Here is a 24505-nt window from a genome sequence, read left to right as displayed (position 1 = left end):
CTGGTCTTTCAGGCCTTTCCATGAGGGTTTCATCACTCTCCGGATCGATGAACTCCCATAGGTGGAGACTTATGGCTTTCGTCTGGAATTCTTCATCCCATCGTCCCCAATCTTCGAAGGTCTGCAACAGCACCTTCTTTGATGAGGGGTTATCGTTCGACATCGCGTATCGTCGGTATCGCGCAGATGGCTCGTAAGCGGATGAGACTCTTAATTGTTAGATACGCACGAATACGATGGGGTGAGTGTATCCAAGTGTGGAGCAGAATGTTGTGATGTTATTGATCGTCGACTTGATTCTTTGATCAGTCTGTCAAAGAGGGGTGAAACCCCTCTTTTGGATACAAGAATAATATTGCAGTAAGGGAAGTGGAGCCCATTCCCAGCCGCCAATCTAACAGTAACGGGGCCCGTTAAGAGTTTTGTGAATCCTGTCGATTTCTAGACCGTTGATTGGCGTAAAACCCGTAACGGGCCCCGTTACCGACTAGAATACTAGAGTAGTAACTCACGACTTCACATAAAGGTGTCGTGCCGTCAGCATAATTGGTATCAGTTGATCTGTTGGCTAGCCAATCAAATTACTCTGGGACCCGCTAAAATCTTATCGCGACTCCCGGGCGCCGATTTTATTGCGGCGCCTGGGCGCCGTTCTAGTGGGAGCCGTTGGCTCACACGCATTTAGTCATACTTGTATGACGTTGGCTGTTTCCCATACTTAAGGCAACGTATGGCACGCGATTGCGAGAGGTGACGGATGGTTTGCTTTCTTTTCCCCTCTTACCCTTCGACCACGTTCCCTTCAAGTTTTATCAAACAAACTTGCGCCTGTAATGGTATGGAATCGTTGTCAACGTTGTCGGATTATTTTCATTGACCTTTATTCAGATTGCCTCCCCTGTCTGCCCTACACATTTACTACGCCCGCGATTTTCCTCCCCGTGAGAGACAGTGATGCGCCATAACTTACTGCTCGTCTGCCTCTCTTCTGGCCTTTGACAAGCTTGCAGAATTTCACCCTTTGCTATTTCCCGACTTGATCAGACCATTAAAAACTCGCGTCGTGAACTATTTGCTATCGCATCACCTTGTGCAACGCCAAGAGATAGGGATTGGTTGGAATGGAGGGAAATCCAGAAGCCGAATCCGTACGAGGGGACCGACCCCTCGAACCAAAGACAGAAGCAAAGGCACCAGCAGATGTCGATTTACCAAGCGAACCTCAAGGATTCCAAGGCCACCTTGAAGTGACAGATGAAGCTCAAGTTGAAGACTCAGCAAAAGCCCCCGTCAAATCGTGGATCGAAGCCCAGAGCGAAACCCAACCTCAACAGCCTCCGTCCGAACCCCCAACTGGTGATGCAGAGGGGGACAATGCTGTAGGCCAGCTGCCCCGCGTCGAAAATGATGCTTCCAGTACAGTGCCTGGCGTGATTGGCACAACAGCTGGAAGCGCTTCGACCTTGACCTTAGCTCCAGGCACAGACCGGCCAAACCCAGCACCACCCGCCGCTAAAGCTGGAGTTGGAGTTGTAGCTGGACCGGCTTCGATAACTCCACGCGGGCGGGCTGCATCAACCTCCACTGGCCACTCCACCACAGCCGCCGGTCATGGCTATGTCCCTCAATTTGTCGCTCCGTCACCCTACCTCCGACGCAGGACTTCTATCCGGAGCCCAATGGCACCCACCGAGCCAAAGCCTCTAAGTCCGTTGGACAGAGGTCAGTTGCAGGGTCTGGTATATGTTCATCTCTTTGTCTCCCTTTCAAATTTGTCTTGTCTCATCGCATCCATCTGCCCGTACAACTTCTGACGTGCGGCACGCGCGCATCCGATGACCGACAATATCTTGAATTGAAGCTAATCTCCTGCTTGATAGAATGCCATTCGCGATTTCCTCAAAGTTCGCACCAGCTACGATGTTCTACCCTTCTCGTTTCGACTCATCGTCCTCGATACCGATCTCCTCATTAAGAAAGCCATCAACATCCTTACGCAAAACTGTGCGTCATCTGATACCTGCAGATTTGACCACCAGTGCTAAACCTTCGCCATAGCAATTGTATCGGCTCCTCTATGGAACTCAAAAACCTCTCGATTCGCCGGTATCCTTACGAGCACGGACTTTATCAATGTGATTCAGTACTATTGCCAGTTTCCTGACGAGTTCAGCAAACTCGACCAGTTTCGACTCATTAGCCTAAGAGGTTGGTCGATGTCTTTATGCGGTGCGTGTATCGCTAACAATGGCCAGACATCGAGAAAGCGATCGGCGCAATGCCCATCGAGACGGTCTCGGTTCACCCTTCAAAGACGCTTTATGAGGCCTGTCGACGCATGCTCAAAACCCGCGCTCGACGAATCCCACTCGTCGATGTCGATAGCGAGATCAACAAGGAGACGGTCGTTTCGGTCATCACCCAATATCGTATCCTCAAGTTTATCGCCGTCAACAATGAACACAACACGGTGCTGCTGAAAAAAACGGTTCGAGACATTGGCCTCGGCACATACTCAGGCATCGCTACCGTCTTGATGAGCAGTTCTGTGCTTGACGTGGTTTATCTCATGGTGAAACACAACATCAGCTGTGTTCCAATCGTCGATTCACATGGGCGGGTGCTGAATGCCTTTGAGGCAGTTGATGTCATCCCTTGTATCAAAGGTAGTGCCTACGATGACTTGGACGGCTCTGTTGGTGAGGCACTATGCAAGAGATCTGACGAGAGCCCTGGCATTTATACATGCAGCGAAGGCGATAGCCTAGATTCCATCTTTGACACAGTCCGAAAGAGCAGAGTTCATCGTCTGATAGTGGTTGACGATGAGAATAAGCTCAAGGGCATCATCTCGCTCTCAGACATCCTCAAATATGTCTTGTTGTACGGAGTGGAGGACACAAACAACTGGGCTTGACAGGATGGATTCATGACTCTCTACCAAACGTGGTGAGGCTTATAATGATTGCATGCCGTCTACGACCAAGGGAGCTCTCGTAGGAGAGACAGGCGCCGGATAGGGAGGCAAGCATATAAACTGGCGCAAGGGGAATTTCTGTGGAAAGAATATCAATATGTGCATATTATTTCTTTCGCTATAGACCGCTGACAAGTCATGAGTACATGATACAGCTTGTCTTAGGGAAGATGACTTATCTAGATGTGTCACAGCAATGGACGCTTTCTCTTGGCTTCGGGAATCGAGTGGCTGCCAATGTTTGGGTGGGATTGGCCAAGTCTCATTTGATGTTGATGACATGACGGATGACAGTCAAACTTGATGTTGTTGCTTGCTGCACTCTGACGACATCGGTGCTATTTATTCTATTTCAGTATTTCATCCCGATCTCCCACTTTAGCTTTTGTTTTGTAAATTACTATCAATATCCCGCTGTTAGACCAAAGTTTTATTGTGCATTATTACCCTGTGCCCCGTCCCGCTGCCAGTGGCATAGATCGAGTGCATTACTTGTACTCCCTCGTTTTTGTCTTGTCTCGTGGTCATAAAACTCATCATTTATGCTTTTCTGTTACTGCCACCTGGAATCACTGCCATAACTACCACCCTGTCGCATCGCTTCCAGTCCACCAGCGCCTCCTTCCATTCTTTTGATTTCATTGTCTTCAGATCCTCACGTCCATTCGCAATGAAGTTTCCATTGCTTCAATATCCACGACGCCGCTGTGACACGTGAAGATATTCAACGCCTCAACACGATCACGACTTGCATTTTAAGCGGTCTATTTTGATACAATATCTTATACGACGGATGGGCACTGTCAAAATTCAGCATTAATCACATCCTCTATTTCGCAAGGGCTTTGTGCCGATAGATCAACATTATCACCCAGCTCCTCTGGGCCATTACCATCCACAACCCCTCTTTCGCCACGCAAAATAAAAAGAGCTCCACCAAAACTCACTAACTTCACTTACACAAAAGTCAGCCTAAATATATAGCCAATTGAGAGAAATTACGTCTATTGACCATAAAAATGATTGGATATGATGATTCTGACCCTATAAGGTTGTGCGGGGTACGTAATCTATGCATGCTGTGCTATGGAAATGTCGTTAGTTTGATCACCAAATTCCTCACCGCTCTTTGCCTTGTTTTTTGGTCTTTGTCTTTGACAACGACATGAAAATGCCTAGGTCAAGACTTCGATGGAAATACACAGAGGACGACATGGCAGAGGCCATATTGGACGTTACTGACAATGGCTTTTCACCTCCTCAAGCCGCTGATAGACGGGGAGTGCCCCCGAAGGACTCTGATCGACAGACTTCACGACCGCGGGGCCGTAAAAGAGCAGATCTACCCTCATCGACGCTTATACAAGAGTCAAGAGGATAGATTGGCTGCCTGGATACTCCACCAGGAGTCCTTGGGCTACGCTCCGTCCCACAGTCAAATTCGCACATGTGTCATGGGCTTGTTGAGGCAGCAGGGCAAACATCCTGACTTAGGACGCAACTAGGTGATCAGGTTTATCAATCGCCGCGCAGACCTAAAGACCAAGATGGGTAGACGTCAAGAAACCAAGAGGTTCGACTCTTTCACACCTAGAGCGGTTCATTGGTACTTTGATATCCGGGATGGACAGTATGGCTGGATCAAGCCTGAAAACACCGTCAACGTTGATGAAGGCGGCATTATGTCTGGTTTCGGCAAGCGCTCACCTCTGTTTCTTGTCAGTGCTTGAGTTTTGACCGACTAATCCTCTTCATTCAGGACTAGATAGCTTGGTTGTTGGAAGCGCGGACCCGAAGCGCGGGGCCTTTCTCAAAGGACCACAAACTCGAAATTGGACTTCATTCATTGAAGCTGTCACTGCTGACGGCCGCGCTTTAGTTCCTGGCATAATCTTCAAGGGGAAAGAACTACAGAAACAATGGTTTCTTGAGGAGTTCAAGCAGATGGCAGACTGGTATTACATAACTTCGCCCAACGGGTGGACTGATGACCACATAGGCATTGAATGGCTTGAAAGAGTTTATCTGCCCCAGACGACACCTGCCGATGAGTCAGACGCTAGACTGATCACTTTAGATGGTCACGGAAGCCATGCAACAGTATGTCCTTCATTTTCCCCATCTCAAGATCAGTGCTGAGTGACGGAAGGATGAATGGATGGCCACGTGCTTTTTGAACAACGTTTATTGCTGCTATCTACCAGCACACTGCTCTCATGGACTCCAACCACTGGACAATGGAGTCTTCAACGCGTCGAAGGCTGCATATCGACGAGAGTTGGAAAAGTTCGCTTCGTTGACTGATTCCGCTCCAATGGACAAGGTCAATTTCATCAGGGCCTACGCCACGGTTCGCCGAGTTGGAATGACTAAGAAGAACATACTGTCTGGCTGGAGGGTCACTGGAAACTGGCCCATTTCACGTGCGAAAGCGTTACGGCACCCTGAAATCCAACAAGATAGGCCAAACGGCAGCCCAAGAGTGACTCCTGAACCCAGGCCGACGAGCCGTCAAATTCGTGATCTTGGGTTGAACAAAACACCAAAGTCGCGGAGACGGTACAACGTGATAGCCAAGGGCTTTGAAGCTCACCAGCAGACAGTAGCGGCGCATACGCAGAGGATTGCCAGCCTAGAAGAAGAATTGGCTCGGCTGAAAAGAGGGAAGAAGAGGAAGGCGGTGCCGAATCCTAACAAACGTTTCATGACTCTTGGAGAGACTCTAGCTGGTAAAGAGTCCATACCAGAAGGGGCGACTCGTTATACGCCTGTCGGGGTGGAATTTGTCTCTTCAAGCGAGCAAGAGTCAGAATCGGAGGCTGGCTCGGTCATAGAAGTCAGAGAGGAAAACATACCCCACTAACCAACCAGGCGGTCGCGGCGGATAGTGAAAAAAACCAGAGTACAATAGATAACTCTACTTATGACTCATTAAATGAATGATTTTACGCATTTCTGTCAATTTGGTCAAATTCTATGTAAGTGAAGTTGGTGAATTTTGGTGGAGCTTTTTTTATTTTGCCTGGCGAAAGAGGGGTTGTGGATGGTATCGCATCCAACCTCATCCAGAACACTTGCAATGTCCACTCGCACCAACAGAGAGCCTCGGAAGCACTTTACTACTCGTAGCTAGCCCTGGCGAGTTGCGTGGTAGCCACTATCGGATTCATATAGGGTAGGCCAGCTCGAGTAGCTCCCAGGCAAAAATGCTGAGATGTCAATAAACACGCTGGTCCCGCTTGAGAGGCACATTCATGCAAGTCAAAGCATAGTCACTGGATTTCGCCTATTAATAGGTTCTGTGTGGTATTAGTTCTGCCGTGATTAGAAATATATCTCCAAGTTGTCGTCTTATATTCTGAGAACGCCATTTGTGTTCAGACAGCAGTCTAAGGGTCTAGGTCCCAGACCAAAATCCACACTCGGCAGACATACGATTGACCCCCCCAGACCTTCACATAGAGGCTCAACGTCCATGGCCCCATCGTTCAACTTTGCGTACGTAGGCATAACGAGCTCAAAAGAATCAATTCTAATCAGACGCCAGGCTAGCTCGAGAAGAGCGCGAAGCTAACACGGATGGGACAGGGCTCCAAGCTGTGGAGCCGGGCAGCAGATTCTCTTGCGCGTAACTCGAAAGGCTTCGCTTGCTCGCACTTACCCGTGACACATAACACGCCGTAAGTCAATATAAAGAAGTACCATAACGGCATTGGCAAGCACGCAGGGATAAGAGGTCTAGCCGTGATTAATTGTTACATGGCTGCTACGTAAGGCTAATAAAAGGGGATAAAATTCTATAGTATCTTAGCTTAATAATCCTTTCTTAGCAAGAAAAATATATCCTTTTAGCCTAATTTTACTATCATTGGATTAATTATTTAATTCTCTATTTTATAAAGAAAACCCTATCTTAATTTGACCTGATTTGCTGTTGGAAATTAGGTTGCAGTTAAAGATATTTGAGTTTGGCGTCTTGTCCTGTCTTTCTTATTATTGGCTCACACCATCAAAGTACCTTCAGTTTAAGCTATTTTCATTGGCTGTACACCCTTTTCATAACCCCTCTATTGGCTTGTGCCACTTAAAGAGATTGGCTGCTATAACTGTAGGCACAGTCCGGGCGGCTGTGCGGTTTGCAGTGGCTACAAATCGACTCAACAACACGCAACGTTAAACACAGATTGCGAAACCTTCACTGGCAGCAGTTTGGAATTTGCATGGCCAAGAAGGATGTCAGAGGGAGGACGCCGCTGAGGCCACAGACGCCCAGATTTTCACAGAGATGGAGAGCAACATAATTATACAAAGACATTTAATTCTTCCCCGTCCTCAACGGTCACAAGATTTAGAGATATCGCATCTTTCTTTATACAGGATAATAGATAATGAACTAATGCCGTCGAAAGAGTATGCAACATGTTCTCCCTCCACCTCTAATCCCCACCTAACCGTCTAGCACACAATCTCTCACACCCTCCTGCATACACACTTACAGACAGGGGTGAGCCCACCGCAGTAGGATTCCGAGCAAGTAAAAAAGTTACAGTTGCCATATTGCTTGCAGCACTGCGATATGCAATCTCCTTTTATAGTAATTGCGTTAATTCCTCGCCATTAACTGAACAGAGAAAGATCCGACTTACGCTTGGTACAAGCCCGCTTCTCCTGCAAACCACGTATGTTAGCTAAATTTTTTATATGTGTAATATGCCTTAGATCGAGAAGAGGGGAAGAATGAGGGAGGTCAGGCATACGAGGCTTTCAACTTCATCAGTCGGCGCCGCAGCGGCTAGGGCCACGAGCAGAGTTGCTACAGCGAAGAAGCGCATACTGTTAGGTGTATACGAGACGTGAAATGGTTTCTCCTGATTTGGTGTAGTGTTTTACTTAATGCAAATTAATATTAAACAATGAGGTCACTGAAGCAAGTTAAGGATACTATAGATATTTTATATATGTGTTGCTACTTGCTAGCAGGGCACGAGAGCGGGGTACGGGTAAATTATATGTCTTTTAGGCATCTAGATATAGTACTATCCTAGATCTGGATAGTTCTTCCTGTCTTAATTGGTACGGATATAGTCTTTTAATATTTAATATTAAAAATTAAGCCGCGCTTACGGGAGTCTAATAAAGTAAAGCTGTTAAAGCAACAACAGTAAGATCGGACCTCTAATTACCCGACAAGTCTTAATACTATTCTGACCATATAAGAGAGTTTATACCTAACGGCATTTTTATTACTCCGCATATTACTCTCCCCGCATATACGGGAAGACGATCTGCATTAAGAATCGATTCAATGTGCCCTTCCCCGCGTTATGCATCGCAGCGTCGTATTAAATTCTTTAACAGGACTAGCAGTATATAGTGAGCCTTTTCTTGAGACCGTATTACGACGGTTAGTTATAACGGTGTAAGGCCTCTATTGAAATGGAACATTTTTTATTAAGAGGGGCAAAAAAGAGTAATCGATAGAGATTGTACATAGCTTTATACTTTGAAAGTAAATCTCAACTGGAATCATACCGCCTGGCATTAGCCTGTTTCATTTGAGCCGTCCCTATTCTGAAGGACCCCATGGGTGTCACACTCTCCTTAGGTATTTGGCCGAGAGTTACACCGACAGTGGTGGCATGTGAGCACTCGGACTCTGATGATCCGACTGGCTAATGTGCAATATATTTGTTTGTCCGTTGTCTTATATTTTAGGTATAAATACGCCTAAGCAGAAATTAATTTTCAATGCTTCCATCGTCAGCTCTAGAGTTTTCTGTACTATATAACATTAACACATCTTCACCTGCCAATATGCATCTATTTAAGCTTCTCCCTCTCTTTCTGGGCCTCTCGCTTGCCCTTCCGGCTGCTGAAGCCGATCCCAATTCACTCGAGGCTCGAGCATGCACATACAGTACAATCTCTTTACCCTCTCTCCTCAAAGTTGTAGACCAATTTACTCACCATTTTGCAGGTAGTTGCGTCTCGAAGTGCTGTAAGGACGCTGGGTGTAATGGGTTTTTGAATTGTGGTAGATCTAGGGTGAGTACCAGAGATACATGCTAGCAGTTGGGTTTGAATATTTGCTAAGCGTCGTCAGTGCTCGGGTGGTAAATGTACATGCCACTGCCAATATAACTGAATTCATTCACAGTTGGCAAGAGCCACGGTCGACGTAAGTTTCCTAGTATTATGCACAATGTACTAGGAATTAAAAAATAACTAACTACTATTCCAAGAAGCGCAATACAAGGATAATTTGAGACTACATGCGAGGCTATTATTCGAATGTCTAGTTGTTAAGACCCTGTGTTTATTAGCCTCAACGGCAGTCATTACAATCTAAGAAATACCATATAACTTAGGAAGCACGCATGAGCAACAGTGAACTCAGCGCGCTCATTCTTATAACTCTGCCTGCCAACCATTAACCAAGAAGTTCATCACATCTTGCCAACATAGCATCCGTAGTATGCAATGCGATATACCACCCGCGCCTATTCCATAATATCTTTCTTTAGAGAAATTCCTTTGTTTGCATTTATCCCTATAACAGCAGCCCAAAAGTACCTCAAGATCGTGTCTTACAGTCTTTCTGTAACCTTTCCATGACTGCATCGCCAACGCCAACACTAACAATGCCCCCGAGAGTCAAGCTACTGTGCACTTATTTACCTGTCCCAACTTTAAAAGTCTCACCTGGACTCGTGTATTGTCAAAGGGGGCCTGCCGAAATCTAGTACACAATTGCGACTTAGGTTTTCAGCACCACTACCTGAATTTCCAGTCTTCTGTGGGTTTATTGAATATAAGTTTGTATCACTAATATGTCAATACATTCATTTCGGCCATTATGTCTATGTTGCTGTTGCAGTTCGTGGTCAAAAGTAGAAGCCTCGACGGCCCTCATTGGCGGAGCACTGTGGGCGCTACACTTCCGTTTCTGGACTAGTTATCGGATCCGTGGGAAAGATGGAGGAACGATTAATGATAATTTGGAGAAGAAATTGAACCTAAAATGGTTAGAATCATTGATAAACTTTAGAGGGGTAGGTAGAGCACACTTACTTGAAGTGTCTATGTCATTGTTACGTTGTGTATTTTATATAATGGGGCGTGCGATTGTTACCGCGGTGATACTCTAGTTGGACCCTAGTATAAAGATGTATATAGGACTTAGAGTGGGGAAGCAACTTAACCAAAAATATACACATATTTAATAAGATACATTAGAGAATTAGGGCTCGTAATAGATACTGTCACGATATGTATTTGGGTAGCAAGGCGTATACATGGCGTGTAACTGCTTTCCTCGTATAAAGTGAATGTTACCACGCATAAGCCAATTGTCGTGAGGGGTGCATTGAGGATTCATAGAAACATTGCTCGGGCCACAGTTCGTCTCCATAATTTGATTCAAATCAGTCGCTCGGCTTGCGTTCGTTAACAACCCCGCCGTATCTGATTCTTTCCTTCTTTTAGTCGATTGAGGGCGATATCCCGGCGATTCATCACTTTGCATCAAACACGAAACATTTCTTTTCAATGTGGCAATGTTTAACCATGGTTCGGAAGGCGAAGTGGTTCGTTCATGTGGAGAATGTATCACTTTGCTAGGCTGACGAATAAATTCATGCCAACGAGTAGATGCCCACTCATAAGAGCGAAGAAGTGCTGGTTGAAGCTGGTTGGGAAATGCCCCATCAAGTCTATAGGTGATTCCTCGCTGTAAGGGACGATGTCCGCTTTGCCAGGCGAATGCGGCATTCAGATCAGCGTCTGCGGTGGTATCGTCATAGATATTGAGCGGCGAGTGCACCTCTCTGACGTGCTTCTCCGTGATACTGATGGCTATCTGTCGAAAAGTTCGAATATTAACCTCGCGTTGCCAGATCTCTGAAGTTGCCTGCTTGAGTATCGATGTAAGCCGGGCAGTGCACCACGGCTTTCCGCCACTATGGAACAGCAGCCGTTGGTGATGGTATAGATATGACTGAGTCTGTTGCTCTCGTCTCAAGAGGGCTGCAAAGCGCCGAACATATATAAGATATTTGTACATAACATGCGCCAGCCGTGATGGTAGAAAACGCACCACGTAAAACTCTCGACCCATTTGCCGTTTAACTTTATGATGCCGCAGTACATAGCCCATTGATCCATTCCAGACAGAGATACTGCAACTTGTGGAAGGGCCACTCTCGCATGTTATGGTGAACAGGTCGCGCGCTCGCGGAGTTTGACCACATGCTGTGTAGAGGCCCCCAGCAAGCATCTCCTCCAGCTTTGTAACTTGCCTTAGGTATAAATCCAGGTGCTTCCATCTCTAGCGGCCGTCTTTGCTGAGTTTATTTTCCCGAGAAGCATATGCTGAATAAAGCAGGTCCAAGTACGCTTTGTCAAGGCCATCCGCGGGGTGTTTCACAAACGAATATCCGCTTGACATATTGACCATGTCGTCCTTCATCATTACTAGGTCAATGTCAGGCTTGATATCAAACATCAGCTTCTCACAAATCTCTTCTGCTAGCGAGCTGAAATAATCTGGAATTTGTCGGAATTTATCCATGGACAATTGGAAGTCACCATAGCGTATTGTCTCTCTATCGTCACTCCAGCTGAATAAGAGGGATGGTGGCTCGGTACGGGCGATATTGCGGCCAAAATCTCTGAGACTGGTCATTTCGGTAAGTGGATGTTCTGTGCCTGCTATCATGTACTTCTCTCGAACTGAATTCAACTGATCCAGTTGGTTCACATATGGGCGTCGTGGGATCCCCAATAGCGCGATACTCTCGTAACGGCAACGCGCGTTCCAACAGTATCAGACGTTGAATGTAAATGAGACCAGATAGGTATGGACAAAACTGCCTCGCGAGTAAAAACTGCGAACAGTCTTTGGAGAAACCAAGGATTCCACTGAAGAACACAAGTAGTGTAGAGCTCGGTCGACCTTCGCTGAAATGCTCAGTGCTGATGGTGAGACACAACTGGTATAAAAGTTCGAGAAACTCAATGAACATGGCCATGTTGGGCTCATCTCGCATCATTGGATAATTGGCATGGGGCCTTCCATTGGCTTCGGCTTGGTTGTCTGCGAACTCTGAGTTTTCACAGTCGACCTCGTCGTAACCGAACACCGAATCGGTATCTTCGTCTTCGTCATCACTATAGGCTTCTTCCTCACCTTGCTCACTGTCAAAATCTTTAGATTGTGATGCATTGACTGGAATACTTTCTTCCTGCAGCGGCTGATACTCAGAGCGAACAGAAGCCTCGTCCGTGACTTCGCCGATTTCACAACCTCCTGGTACTAGAGGCCAAGATCCTCTGGACCAGTCAAACAATTACCAGACCTTATTCTCCCATATGATTTGGAGCTGGGAGGTCAGATATTCGCTCAACTGAAACCTCACACAATCTTTCCTGACCCTGGCTGTCATCATATGCGTTCGAAAAGCAAAAGCCAACAGCCGTTTCTGGACATTCCGGTACTTCTTTTCGGTACTCTTCTCCGCCACCAGACTGAAAGGTCTTTCATGAAAGTGCTGGTGTCTCGTGCTGTTCAGCCAGCATAGAAGAAAACGGCTTGTTCGACTGATCGTGTCTTCGCATCGGTCCACCACGATCTAAAGCCTCTAAGATGCAAGAAATCTTCTGCTCAGCTTCGCTCGATCTTACGATATCTGGATCAGATTCTTGGTTTCCCTGTCCTAAGAAGCAGTCAATTGCCAAGGCGCGCCGGTCAGGTAGTCGAGTTGATGCTCGCAAGATATCGCGCCTCGCGCCTTTGTATATATCTTGCCACCGTGTTCTCTCCATCCAGATGCTTGTAGTCGCAAAGGAGCCACTGTCAATATCTTTACTACTCAAACGTGGCTGGTTCACTGTTTCCCAGTAAGTCCGTTCACGTTCTATCACTTCACTCAGATGAGAGCATGAGGCCTGGTCGAGTTCTCGTTGCCCCACTCGCGATTGGAACGGATTTGTACGCATTCTCTTACGCACATCGGTTGGTAGCTGTGTCTGGGCATTTACTTGGAACCATATGCTGCCGGCCCTGCTAGGGAAAAATCGTTGGCACGCGACATGTTCCTCCCATGGTAGCTCGTAAGCGGATACGGGGCAATTCGGTGCTGGTCTTCCCCTGCCTCGTGGGTTTATCCATTGATGCTTTTCAGCGCAATGGTTTTGTATCTTTTGGACGCGACGAACAATATGGCCGCAAGCACGACATTTCAACCCGTCTGGCTTCGGTGGCGCAAGATACGGAATGGGTTCAATCGTATTCGTTGGGTACCGTAAATAGTGACGTAGGTCGTCCCGACTGTGGAGAATATTCGGGATCTGTTTTATCTTCTCTACCAGCTCCTGTCGACGCTCTGGCTGTATATCGCGATGTCGTGTTCTCAAATGCGTAGCAACCTCATCGGCTACAGAGGCGAACCCACAAACCTGGCACACGAGAAGACGGTATGTGGAGAGAAGAACGTAGGGATAAATTGCACTGCATGGTTCAGATTGCAAGTTTGAAGCTGTCATAGTGACTCGGTGACTAGTAGTAAGATCTGAATAATGATAGTGCTTTGATCAACAACGAGACTGTCTAGTAGTATGATATTACCCCCCTATAGCACTTTACACGAAAGGACGTGTCGCGTTCTGTGGCAAACCCCTGACAAACCCCTGTTCTGATCAGCACTACTACTCCTGTATATAGGACAGCGTTAAATAAACTCTACACCCTGGCAATAATCAACTCTACTAGGTTTAAAGTGGGTCAATAAAATCAACTCTACTAGAGTTGATTTTGGACTGTAGTACTAGGTTGGCGCTAGAAACGGTGCATCGTTCTAAAATCTTGACGGAATGGGGCAGAGCATGAAGAGAGTCTCATTCGTCAGTAATATAGCCAGTCTGCCTGTGGTGATGAATTGCTAGTAGCATAATCACGACTGCCTACCTACTGTGCGCGGTCATAGTGGCAATTTGACCAGATTCGGTCTGCACACGTTACTGGGGTATCCACGCACGCGTCGTGTCCTTTCTAGTTCCTTAAATTACCATTAATACTAAATACTGGCCCGCAGAGGCGTAATATCTCGTAGCCCTCTCGATACACCCTTATTGACATCATCCCATATGCCACGAGATAGACGAGGCAGGAGCATTCCACCGCATTCCGCTAGTAGCGCCCGTCCCGTAAACACAAGGCCTAAAAGTGCGTAAGTGAATAGGTGGGCAGGTCGGAGTTGCCCCGTCTCGCCGTCAATCCCCAGCACGCCGAGGAAGTGCCACAGCGGACTCGCAAAAGGGTCCCCGTCGAGCCGCAGAAGTAGCGGATCGCACGCTTCGGCCCTGCAAAGAAGGTCTGCAGATGGACGCTGGTCCAGTGGTCTTCCCGGGCCTTGGCTCCTTTGATGTTGTGCTCCTCGTTGAAGTGAACTCGCAGCCACTTCCAGCTTGGAGTGAGATGCCCGCAGGCCGGCCAGGTGTAAGCGAAGCCCTTGTGAATAGTCAGACCCTCGATGGCCTGGGTCGGATTCGATGCGCCATACTAGGATGGAAAGGGTAAGGGGTATAGTGAGTAGGTAGGGGCCCCTTGATGGTAATTGGCTGTTTTGTTGGAAGGTGGAGAAAACAGGCCCCATTCCCAGATAATCCCTATTTTACGTGGGAACTAAGATGGATTTTGGGAATGGGTCCCGTTCCCGGGCTGGTAGTAAACAAGGATAGTTACGATAAGGTGATTGGTGCAGAAGCGGGAATGGGCCGCGTTCCTGATGGAAATACATGGTAGGGTTTCTTCTCAGCCTTGCCAATATACCGCATGGCAACAGAGCAACCGTAATTGTGGGTCAAGAAGTTTTCATGTGAGCAGCTTATCTACTTTTGTAGGTGCTGAAATAGTTTCGTTATGCGATCTCTGTTCGCGGGAGCTGACTGGCGGAGAGTGTACCCCTGCTGCAGCCAATCCTTCGTGCGGCATACATATTCTCTCGTCCTGTAAGATAACAATTGGGTCTGTCTGACGCTCAAGATAATTTAAATTGACTATAATCCCTGCAAGATACATAGGTTGGTCTGTCTGACACTTTAAAGTGCTTTGAACTCGCTTAATCGAGCTAGCAAGTCATACACGAATATTTCTGACACTTATGGCCTATAGGAAGCGCAGGCACACCTCTAAGCCTTCTTGTTTGGCTATTATCCCTGCAAGATACATTGGTTGGTCTTTCTGACACGCTTAATCGAGCTAGCAAGCAAGTCATACACTAACCTCTCTGACACCTATGGCCGGGATAGTTACACTAAATTAACGCGCATTGATTGTCGAAGTCCTTTGGACGTAGAGTCGCGTTTTGCTGTATATAAGAACATAAACAAACCGCATTAAGTGAGCCATTTGTCAAGCCACTCTCCATCAAATATCTTTTCGGAACTACTCTTATAGAAAGATATCACCCTTCACACAAATAAACGCAAACCACATAAAAGATGTTCTCCTTCACTGCTATTCTCACCGCTGCTTCGGCTACTCTGGTCTCTGCTGGTGCCCTCCCTCGCCGTGGAGCTAGCTCTGCCAGCATCACTCCTCGCGCTGAGTACTCCAGCAGCATTGATGTCATCGGTTGCAAGATCGACACTAACCGCGTCGCCTACTGGCCTGATCTCGTTGGCTGCGACGATATCTGCATCGAGGTCTTCAACGAGGGTCGTTCCCTGTACCTCCTCCGCATTGGCCAGTCTGGCGGTGACTACGGTATCTCCAATGATGCCTGGAACTACCTCACCCACGGCGAGTCTGCCACCGAGGGTCCCCGTGAGAGTGGTGGCGTTGATATGAACTATGAGGTAGTTAGCGTCTCCAAGTGTGAGAGCCTCATGACGGACGGCAAGCTGCCGCTCTCTGCCGTCAACAGCATGAACTACCTCACATCGTGCCTCAGTCAGCCCGAGAGCTGGGTGGCTCGGAACTATAACCTCTACAATATCAACGACCCCGCTTGCAAATCCGGTGTCGACGAGATCTGCCACCTCGACATCGCCATCAGCAACCAGCCCGTCTGTGCCAGCGGCCTCGGGATCGCCGCGGTGCTCAACGGCAACATAGTCAACAAGTATTGAAGGAGTGGTTTAGAGGATTTGGTCTGAAGTGACTTCTTGTATATATATATATATATATATACATACACAAGTCTATTACGCCCGGTAGGCCAACACCTAAAGGGCTGTAAAGCTAAAAATACATATATTTCTCTAGTCTTTGCTTTGCTCTTTCTAAGCTTATGAGAATCTTGCCTTATTCTTTCCAGTCTAGTTATTACTCTTCTCCTTGGCCCTCCTAGATATCAGTAGTGGCGAGTCAACTTAAAACCTATTTCCTCCAAGTGTTCAGTTTCCTATCTTCGGCGGCTGAAGCGATGCCTGCTGTATGTATGTATGTATATTTTTCGTCCGGGGGGCCATCGGTCCCGGAAAGTCTCCTAGGGGGGCACAGGACGTTCTGAGCTAACCTATCCACAATTGCTGTCGCATCCAAATCCACCAGTTGTTTATATTGCGCAGTAGTACTGGGTGAAAGTATATTTTTATGAAACTTGGTTGTTTATTATTGAGCTGAGAGTTCTTCTCGGGTTTATATCTCTAGATGATTGTATCTAGGACCTTTGAACTTTAAATCTAGGACTTTCAGACTAACAGTCTGAATCCTGAAGATAAGGGGGATTCTCAGTTTTCCAACACCACTTAGAACACCCGCAATGTCCACTTGCATCAACGGGGAGCGCCGGACGCCCTTTCCTCCAAGTGGCACCTGCCCTACTCGTAGCCAGCCCTACGGTAGTTTCAAGCACATCATCTTGGACGTCAAAGCAGGTAGTTCAGGCAAAGTTCCATGCAACTGCAATTCCATCTAGTTCATCCAGCATATCATCGGCACAATGGCGCTTTACTTCCAAGAGGGCATCCCGTCAGCGGGAACTCACCCCTCTCCAGCCTAGAATTCTCTTGCACAGATAGATCAAGTAGCTTTCCATACCCTAAGGCAGCAAGTCCATGATCCCTAAGATCGCCAGTAGCTGCAACCTAGGACCGTGCATCCTTGGGGAAACCCCTCGCAGGGGAAAAATCCAAGGCGGCTACAACGCTGCTCTGTGGACGAGGCAGTCGCCCCATTCCACGGTCTGCAGGTAAGCTCTGTACCATTTTGACCCAGCAGTTTTGTCAAGTGGTCTCAGCCAGTGAGACAAATTGTCGAAGCCCGGTTGTGTTCCGGGCAGCAGCCGATGCTGCAAAGAAGAAGAGGGTCTCTGGGCAGTACACGACTGCAGAGATCGGTCATGCAGCTTCCGAGCTGCAAAAAGGGCAGCGAGCCATGTGAGGCTCGTGCGTCGAGGTCGGGGGCACCAGGGGGCCCAGAAAGTCGAGCAGCCGGCGGCTGCTTGTGTTGTTCGGGCAGCCAAAGCGGCAGTGGTCGGTCGAGGCAGCGCCAAACTGCAGGCGAAGGTGAAGGTGAGGGTGTAGTGGCCCCGAATGTCAAGCAGCAGGATGCCGCAAACGTTGTCTGGACAGCCGAGGCTGCAGAGGTCGGTCGTACGGGGGGAAATCGAGGGCGCATAGCCCGAAATGTCGCAGGCTCGCGAAGCCGAAATGTCGAGGTAGAAAGAAGTCGCAGATAACACATAGGAAATGGCGCCCGGAGGCGATGTCAAGAGCTCGCGAAGCTCAGGGTCGTTGAAGACACTCACCACGAAGAAAGGTCAACTCTCCGAATCCCTTTCTTCCAGCGACTGTTAGGGTCCCGTTAGCCCCACAGCTGCTTTTGTTGCCATTTTAGCCTGCAAAAAGTTCTCTACCCTAGCAGAGCGCTAACAGCGGGTGCCAAGGAAAAACTTTTACAGGAGAGAGTTGCGATGCCTGCTGTCTGTTCCTCCTGGGATCGCTACTGCCAATTACCAAGGAATCCAAACCTATATTTGCAATTTATTGGTAAGTCTTGTATCAGAAGTGGTCAGTACTCACCAAATCCAGCCATGATACCGCCCTCGTCAACATTAACCGTGTTCTCAGGCTTGATCCAGCCATATTCGCTCTCCCGGATATCAAAGTACCAATTGACGGCCATTGGGGTAAAAGAATTGAACCTTGAAGCTTCCTGGCGTTTTCCTACCTTCGTATCGATCTCTGGATGGCGTTTAATAAATCTGGCTAGCCAGTGTACACCGATAGGCCTTTCCCGGCCCTGCTGTCTCAACAGGGCAGCTACCGTGGCGCGAACTTGACTGTGGGAAGGAGCATAGCCCAATGCCTCTTGTCGAAGTATCCATGTAACTAATCTAGCCCCTTGGGATTTGTATAACAACTGGGCAGGTTGGATGGCCTCGGACTTTGACGGTAGGCCTCTTAATCGGTCAGACAGAGTGGTTTGGGGCATTCCATGCTTCTGGGCGGCCTGGTGCTGCGAGAGGTGATTATCTATAACATCCAGTATAGCTTCACTGACATCATTCTCTGTATAAGACCGTTGAGGCATTTTCAAGGCGATTAAAGGAAGCTGCTATAGATAAAAGTTTGATGAAGTTTTGGGGAGGCTGGGTGATGAAGGAGACATTTGAGAAATTTTACACTAGTGTCATGCGACCAAACTGCTTGTGTAAAAATACAAATGAATATGCCAATATGAAACAGCATGAAACTCTCAGTAAGACACAATCTGTTCCATGTAAATAACTTCAATTTTGGCCAAGCACTGTGCAAGTGAAGTTTGACATTTTGTATGGGGAATTCTTTTTTTTCGCTGACCGGTAGGTGGGTATGACCGGCAGGTGGGTACTGCATGGTATACGGTGGGCGATAGGGGGGACTGTTGCAAAACTCCTGGTCGTTTCCATTTGGGCTTAGGGGCTTCACTTCTTAGTCATCTGAATACTTTGGGATCATCGAGAAAATGTACTGCGGACTAGCTGCGGGCTCGCGCTGTAGCCAACATCAGATGAATAGTTGACAGGGAAGTCTCAATTCGCATTGCGAACGTCTGAGCCTCTCCCCATCCAATAGCATTGTGTAATTAGATCATAGATAGAGACCCCTAGCTCAGCACGTCCTGTGCCCCAGTAGGGGACTTTTCGGGACCGATGGTCCCCGGACGAAGAATACACATACATTAATCAATCCACGACTGCTACTCGCTATTAATGGCTTGATCTTCTGTCCCTCAAAGCACACACCTAATGCGACACTGGTGGACAATCGCCACAGCGCAGACACCTACATGTCATCATGAACACAATCTACGTCGATTTTTTTGTAAATAAGCTCGCTGCCTAAGCTTTGACATGTACTTTATGATTACAGCTCATCCTGTTTCAGATATCACGGAAGTACGGCTGGCCATTCCTCTTCTATTCGTAATAAAAAGCAGCCTGGTGAGCCCATGGTGATTAACGCGGTAAATTCTGTTTCTGGTCATCAGTGGTTTAGCGCCGTAACCGCCTACTCAAAAGAGCTTAGCGACTTCATACACTACAGAGAAGGGCGATATTGTTCTGGAACGTCGAGGGCAAGGATCACGACCGCCGTGAATAACTTCATGGTTGGAATGAGCCCAAAACACAGGCAGAATGCTGTCAAGAAGATCAGCAGACTGAGCATACGCATAAGAGACCGACTCTCACCGCTCCTATGGATAGAAAACCAGGCGCTCATTTAATATTGAGATGCACATCCGTGCATGTCATACCTGCATGAGACCGCATCTTGCTTCAAATTAATTAAAATGCATTCGGCTGGTTCGGTGCGACCTCGTGGCTATGACAGGATCTTGCCACGACTCTAAAAATCGAGAAATTCAAGCTGAGGTACAGAGTGTAATGTACTGCGGGGCGAAGTGAATATGCCGCTAACCCAATTCAGCACACTTGCAGTGATTTCAGGGGTTTTGCAACAGTCACCTCTATCGCCTGCCATAATGGTAATTAACCTTACAGAAATGTCGTTGGCTGTAACAGGGATTAGTCATGCACAACGCGAAATTAACCTCCTCCTCAGAACCCAATTTCTGCAAACGCGTCAGTAGACCACACTCTATCCAGCATATCATCGGCACAAATGACGCATCCTATCGAGCCTGTTACCCGTCAGCGGGATGCCTGCTGTCTATGGCACGAGGTGTTCGATATAGGGTGACTTAGTAAGTAAAAGAGAGTGAGTGACATTTTGAAAGCTGTCCTCAACGTTGCCTATTGTCAAGTCGACCTGTGGCTATCGCCAATCGTATAGTTACGCGGACTGCTTTCATATTTAGCGTCTATTTTGCGTCGCCTTGACAGTGACCTTCCTCCCAGGAAGAATAAGATATTTCCTCTTTGTATCTCAGTGCACTATATCATTTCGGCTCGGTGCGCTGTCAATGTTCTGCATCGGAAGAGAAAATGCTCGACTGTTCTTTGTCACTTGTCTACATGCGCATTGCCATAATGATATTGCTGTGATCTGAAAGAGATATCTGTTTAGTCTCGCCATGCCTGTCCTGAGCTGCGCCAGCACGCTGGCTTCTCTCTACGACAAGCCGTCATATAGTTATTAAGTGCGCTTGCCTGCTAGGGCAGTATTGACTCTCTTCAACAACTTTCTAATATTATCCGGTAGGTGCTTGCTAGGACTCCGGCTTAATCGAGCGATATTAAGGGTTATCGACCGCATTCTGGGAAACTTCTGAACCGGGATGGCACCGTCTCGAGTCGTATTCCGCGCCTCTTCTTGAGCAGTCTTCACAAGAGCTGGCGGACAAAGGTAAGACGTATCTCTAACATCGACAGCTATTTCTAGGAAGATATTTTGATTACATGATTAATTTTAACGGGATCGAAATGAATCTCGAACCTGTGGCAACTTCCCAGTTACTCTCTTGAGAAAGGTTATTTCTTGGTTGTCGAAGCATCGGATGGCCCTGCACTGAGGGCGGATGGAATAAGACGTAGATATTCTGTCGCCCGAGTTGTAACTGGATGAACTCGGTTTTATAAAGCGGGTCTCCAGGGCTGATGCCTTGCATGAGTTTCTGTGGGGTAAACTTGACGTAATAGCGAGGGTTGTAACAGGTTAATTGGAGAATTCGCGTCTGGCCGATGTTAAGATGCAGCTCGAAGAAGTTAAGCCTCTGGAATCTTCTGATAATCCACGCCACGAAGACACAGCTCTAATTTTGGCTTTGCCTGTGCTGTGGGGACTACTCGGGTAGGGCCTAGAGACCGGCCCCCCGTGCTTTTCATTCAGTCACCAGTGACCGTGCCTCAAGCACGGGGGGTACGGTGACTAGGAAAAGGTTCGGTTGACTGAGGAAATTTAAGATACCTCTCATAGTAAGGCAAGGCCTAGGAAAAAGAAGTACCGTTAATATGTCAAAGTCACGTGATATATGCGGGGAAATTTGGAGATAAAGGATACTTCTGATAATAAGGAAAGACCAAAGAAAAAGAGGTATCTTAGATTTCCTCAGTCAACCGTCCCTGTGCCTAGTCAACGTACCCCCCGTGCCTGACCCTCTGGCACCACAGGTGGAATGGGTTAGGCTAAGGGGGTCCGGTCTCAAGGCCCTACCCGAGTAGTTCTGGCTCCGGCCAAAGATCCTCATTTTAGGCATGGGCTAAATTAGCATTGTCCCTCATCTTAAAATGAACCCAATCACGCCTCGTAAAGCACATTAGAAGATTAGCATTATCACGTGCTATCTAGGTCGACCTGTGTTGAGTTCTCCGCCACGGCGGACGCAGGCAGCAGCCATATAGATGCTGCGTAATGGTATATTCTCTATGCTTGGGTTCACTGTCCACAGGTAGCCAGGTTGTCTTGCAAACTAGGCAGTTCCTCTTTATTAGATATTTTTTTAATAAGTGTGTGTATACAAAGTGGTATTTGGGAATGGGGGATCTCTCAAGTTCCACGAGGTCCTTTGGTGTTGCGGTGTATACCTTGCATCTGATTGGATTGTGGGATAGGTCACACCACAGGTGACTGATCAGCGATTTGCTGGCAAAAGTCGGGCTGCCTAAGGTCTCCACTCTCCTTAATTTAAGTGACATACACAGCCTCGACCAGTCGACAAACCAGGACAATGATTGAGTAGCCCCAGCCTCCACATTCGAATAAAGCCAGGGCTGGCTCGGGATAAAACTTGTAGGGCTAGCCTTGTATAGATTAGTCTGAACGGTGATTCGATCATATTGCCATCACCCACTTCGTTTAGGCAAGCTGACAAGTCCCACTGTCAGAAATTGTCAGAAATGGACAAGCAATAATAGGAGGCCTTTATCATTCCATCACCCCGTAGAACGAAACCATCAACCGTCCTCCACACTTGTCATGCTCTTGAATTTTTCGTCAGACCTGTGCATTCCCTTAAGATGGAATCCAACTGGGAGCCATTTATGAAGACCATCGCTGATGATTGGACCGTCGTACCAGACCCCGCCCAGCGCAAGCGGATTCAAAACCGGCTGGCACAACGGGCAAGGCGTATGTACAATGATATCGCTGTTGCAATGGAAGAAATCATCTAGCTAATGATGAATCACAGGCGCGCGGCTTGCTGGAAAACGAGGTCAAGCCATAGCACAGTGCGAATCTGACAACATGGACGCGAGCGCCCCATCTCGAGGAGATGCTGATCCAGGTCCCGGTCACCAGCAGTCATCCACGGATGTGTCAGGTATGGCTGTGGCGGACATGTCCGAGCTAAGCCCATTTTGGGCCCAGTCCTCGTACCAGGGGCCCATGGTGGACAGTCATTTTATTGTGCTGACTGACATGACTGCTTGTGCAGCTCTGGCCGTCATCGCCCAGCGTCTCGACCTTGACTGCCAGATAAGGCCCGGCTTCCATATAAGGGCTTCAACTCAAAATCTGCCTTCGCCTATAACGCCGACCCAGCTGCAAAGAAGCGTTCCACACCGATCCTACTTAGACATGCTACCCTGGGCTTCGTTAAGAGACCGGCTTCTCAAGTCCCTCTCCGTCATCAATGAAGATGAGTTTATGCTTGAGATGCGGAACGGAAATCTCAGAATCTGGGGAACCGTGCCTTGGGAGCCAATGGGATGGGAAGTTAGTAAAGAATTTGCGAAAAGGTGGTGGTTTTTGATGGACAATGGGATCCTCCAAACAACTAATTTCTGGAGATCTCAACGAGGAGAGAAACCTTTGTCACTGGCTCTACTAGAATGATTGGTCCAGGAGTATAAGTAGTTATCCCATAAGTCGTTATTCTTGTCATTCTGCTGCGTGTTTATGAAGGGGGGCTTTAGTGGATGCATTCTGACCATTGTTTTTCTTAGCCGATTTCTTTCTGACGAGGACTAGCAATCCTGAACGTCAGACTGTTCGTAGGGAATGCCCACAGAAAGATTAACAAACCAAAGTGTGTTCACATATATAAGTATCAACTACGTCCCCGTTCTATTTGAGGGAAACATTAAAGTATACCAGGTCTCCAGCACTATTTTCTTCCATTTGGCAACTTCCAAGATTTCTATCATCTTTCAAGACACCATCATGAGAGCTACTTTCACTCAGCTATTCCCACAAAAACCTACCTACACCGAGGAAAGCATACCCTCATTAAAGGGTAAAGTCTTTTTCGTGACTGGTGGAACTAGTGGGGTCGGCCTGGCGCTGGTCGATATACTTTATGCTAAAGGAGGCACGGTTTATCTTCCCTGCCGATCTACCACCAAAGCAGCACGGACTATTAAAGCTATACAAGCTGCTCACCCAGAAAGTACCGGCGATCTACAAACTCTCGGTCTCGATCTCAATGATCTCGATTCGGTGGCAGCCTGTGCCTCTACCTTTCTGGCACGGGAGAGTCGCCTCGACGTCTTATGGAACAACGCGGGCATTAGCTACGCACCATCTGATGAGCTTACCGCTCAAGGGTATGAGCCTCACATGGGAATCAATTGCTTGGGCCCATTTCTCCTCACCAAGCTCTTGCTTCCTGTCCTAAAACAAACGGCTAGTATCTCTCCTGGACCTTCGACACGAGTCATCTTCGTAGCCTCAGCCATGGTGGACATGGCGGCCCCGCTGGGAGGTGTGCCGCTGTCTGAGCTACTCCCTGGCAATCAATCTGTCGACCCGTCGCGTAATTACGCAATTTCAAAGACTGGGAATTGGTTCCTTGCGTCCGAATTTGATCGCCGTACCAGAGCGGATGGAATTCTATTCATTGCCCAAAACCCAGGCAACCTGGTGACTAATATATGGGATCGTGTTCCTTGGATTATCAAGGCACCTGTCAAAATCCTCTTGCACCCACCCAAACGAGGCGCTTATTCGGAGCTCTGGGCTGGGCTCAGCACAGAGATTATGCTTGAAGACGGTGGCCGGTATGGCGTCCCATGGGGCAGATGGCATCCGAGCCCTAGGAGGGATCTTCTCTCAAGCTTGAAGCCGAAAGATGACGGGGGTACCGGCCTTGCGGCTGATTTCTGGAACTGGTGCGACGAACAAACAAAGAAATTTATTTAA

General features: G+C 47.8%; 10 protein-coding genes across 10 annotated transcripts; 4 read left to right on the top strand and 6 right to left on the bottom strand.

Annotated features, from left to right (window-relative positions):
- Positions 1–757: 757 nt before the first annotated feature.
- On the top strand, positions 758–3409 carry FOBCDRAFT_227381 (uncharacterized protein). The gene is made up of 5 exons (XM_054705451.2): positions 758–836; positions 889–1739; positions 1881–2004; positions 2059–2208; positions 2256–3409. Exons 2-5 carry the CDS (start codon positions 1122–1124, stop codon positions 2915–2917), a joined length of 1554 nt encoding a protein of 517 aa, XP_054561426.1. The 5' UTR covers positions 758–836; positions 889–1121; the 3' UTR covers positions 2918–3409.
- A 3996-nt stretch (positions 3410–7405) lies between these two features.
- FOBCDRAFT_227378 (uncharacterized protein) lies at positions 7406–7867 on the bottom strand. Its single transcript, XM_059609748.1, has 3 exons — positions 7735–7867; positions 7624–7645; positions 7406–7563 (listed from the first exon to the last, which is right to left on the bottom strand). The coding sequence occupies exons 1-3, from the start codon at positions 7807–7809 to the stop codon at positions 7448–7450; spliced, it is 213 nt and encodes a 70-aa protein (XP_059467477.1). The 5' UTR covers positions 7810–7867; the 3' UTR covers positions 7406–7447.
- Positions 7868–8736: 869 nt separating this feature from the next.
- Positions 8737–9256, top strand: FOBCDRAFT_227377 (uncharacterized protein; the record flags this gene model as incomplete). The annotated part of the gene is made up of 4 exons (XM_059609747.1): positions 8737–8894; positions 8955–9022; positions 9081–9155; positions 9223–9256. Coding segments are annotated over exons 1-3 (209 nt in total), but the record flags the coding sequence as incomplete, so codon positions are not given.
- A 1042-nt stretch (positions 9257–10298) lies between these two features.
- Positions 10299–11102, bottom strand: FOBCDRAFT_104322 (uncharacterized protein; the record flags this gene model as incomplete). The annotated part of the gene is made up of 2 exons (XM_059607702.1): positions 10299–10382; positions 10590–11102. Coding segments are annotated over 2 exons (597 nt in total), but the record flags the coding sequence as incomplete, so codon positions are not given.
- Positions 11103–11586: 484 nt separating this feature from the next.
- On the bottom strand, positions 11587–13957 carry FOBCDRAFT_203955 (uncharacterized protein; the record flags this gene model as incomplete). The annotated part of the gene is made up of 5 exons (XM_059609092.1): positions 11587–12290; positions 12394–12502; positions 12659–13545; positions 13662–13687; positions 13941–13957. 5 exons carry the CDS (start codon positions 13955–13957, stop codon positions 11587–11589), a joined length of 1743 nt encoding a protein of 580 aa, XP_059465302.1.
- Positions 13958–14291: 334 nt separating this feature from the next.
- FOBCDRAFT_104828 (uncharacterized protein) lies at positions 14292–14534 on the bottom strand (the record flags this gene model as incomplete). Its single annotated transcript, XM_059607704.1, has 1 exon — positions 14292–14534. A coding segment is annotated over one exon (243 nt), but the record flags the coding sequence as incomplete, so codon positions are not given.
- A 941-nt stretch (positions 14535–15475) lies between these two features.
- On the top strand, positions 15476–16105 carry FOBCDRAFT_139433 (uncharacterized protein; the record flags this gene model as incomplete). The annotated part of the gene is made up of 1 exon (XM_054705448.1): positions 15476–16105. One exon carries the CDS (start codon positions 15476–15478, stop codon positions 16103–16105), a length of 630 nt encoding a protein of 209 aa, XP_054561423.1.
- A 569-nt stretch (positions 16106–16674) lies between these two features.
- On the bottom strand, positions 16675–16836 carry FOBCDRAFT_227376 (uncharacterized protein; the record flags this gene model as incomplete). Its single annotated transcript, XM_059609746.1, has 1 exon — positions 16675–16836. A coding segment is annotated over one exon (162 nt), but the record flags the coding sequence as incomplete, so codon positions are not given.
- Positions 16837–17044: 208 nt separating this feature from the next.
- Positions 17045–18104, bottom strand: FOBCDRAFT_295654 (uncharacterized protein; the record flags this gene model as incomplete). Its single annotated transcript, XM_054705447.2, has 2 exons — positions 17045–17722; positions 17998–18104. 2 exons carry the CDS (start codon positions 18102–18104, stop codon positions 17119–17121), a joined length of 711 nt encoding a protein of 236 aa, XP_054561422.2. The 3' UTR covers positions 17045–17118.
- Positions 18105–22380: 4276 nt separating this feature from the next.
- On the top strand, positions 22381–24505 carry FOBCDRAFT_138649 (uncharacterized protein; the record flags this gene model as incomplete). The annotated part of the gene is made up of 3 exons (XM_059608002.1): positions 22381–22492; positions 22554–23178; positions 23533–24505. The coding sequence occupies 3 exons, from the start codon at positions 22381–22383 to the stop codon at positions 24503–24505; spliced, it is 1710 nt and encodes a 569-aa protein (XP_059465301.1).

This window comes from Fusarium oxysporum, chromosome VII (assembly GCF_013085055.1).
Source record: "Fusarium oxysporum Fo47 chromosome VII, complete sequence".
Classification (NCBI taxonomy): Eukaryota; Fungi; Ascomycota; class Sordariomycetes; order Hypocreales; family Nectriaceae; genus Fusarium; species Fusarium oxysporum.
Note: the sequence above shows the minus strand (reverse complement) of the source record. Positions and strands in the feature narration are given on the sequence as shown.

Excerpts from the sequence above, each read along its gene's own strand:
- FOBCDRAFT_227378 (XM_059609748.1), bottom strand. The coding sequence starts at position 7,809 with ATGCGCTTCTTCGCTGTAGCAACTCTGCTCGTGGCCCTAGCCGCTGCG. Across the intron at positions 7,646-7,734 it reads CTGATGAAGTTGAAAGCCTC|GAGAAGCGGGCTTGTACCAA; the intron begins GTATGCCTGACC and ends CGTGGTTTGCAG. Across the intron at positions 7,564-7,623 it reads GAAGCGGGCTTGTACCAAGC|GAGATTGCATATCGCAGTGC; the intron begins GTAAGTCGGATC and ends TTACTATAAAAG.
- FOBCDRAFT_227381 (XM_054705451.2), top strand. The coding sequence starts at position 1,122 with ATGGAGGGAAATCCAGAAGCCGAATCCGTACGAGGGGACCGACCCCTC. Across the intron at positions 1,740-1,880 it reads GAGGTCAGTTGCAGGGTCTG|AATGCCATTCGCGATTTCCT; the intron begins GTATATGTTCAT and ends CCTGCTTGATAG. Across the intron at positions 2,209-2,255 it reads TCGACTCATTAGCCTAAGAG|ACATCGAGAAAGCGATCGGC; the intron begins GTTGGTCGATGT and ends AACAATGGCCAG.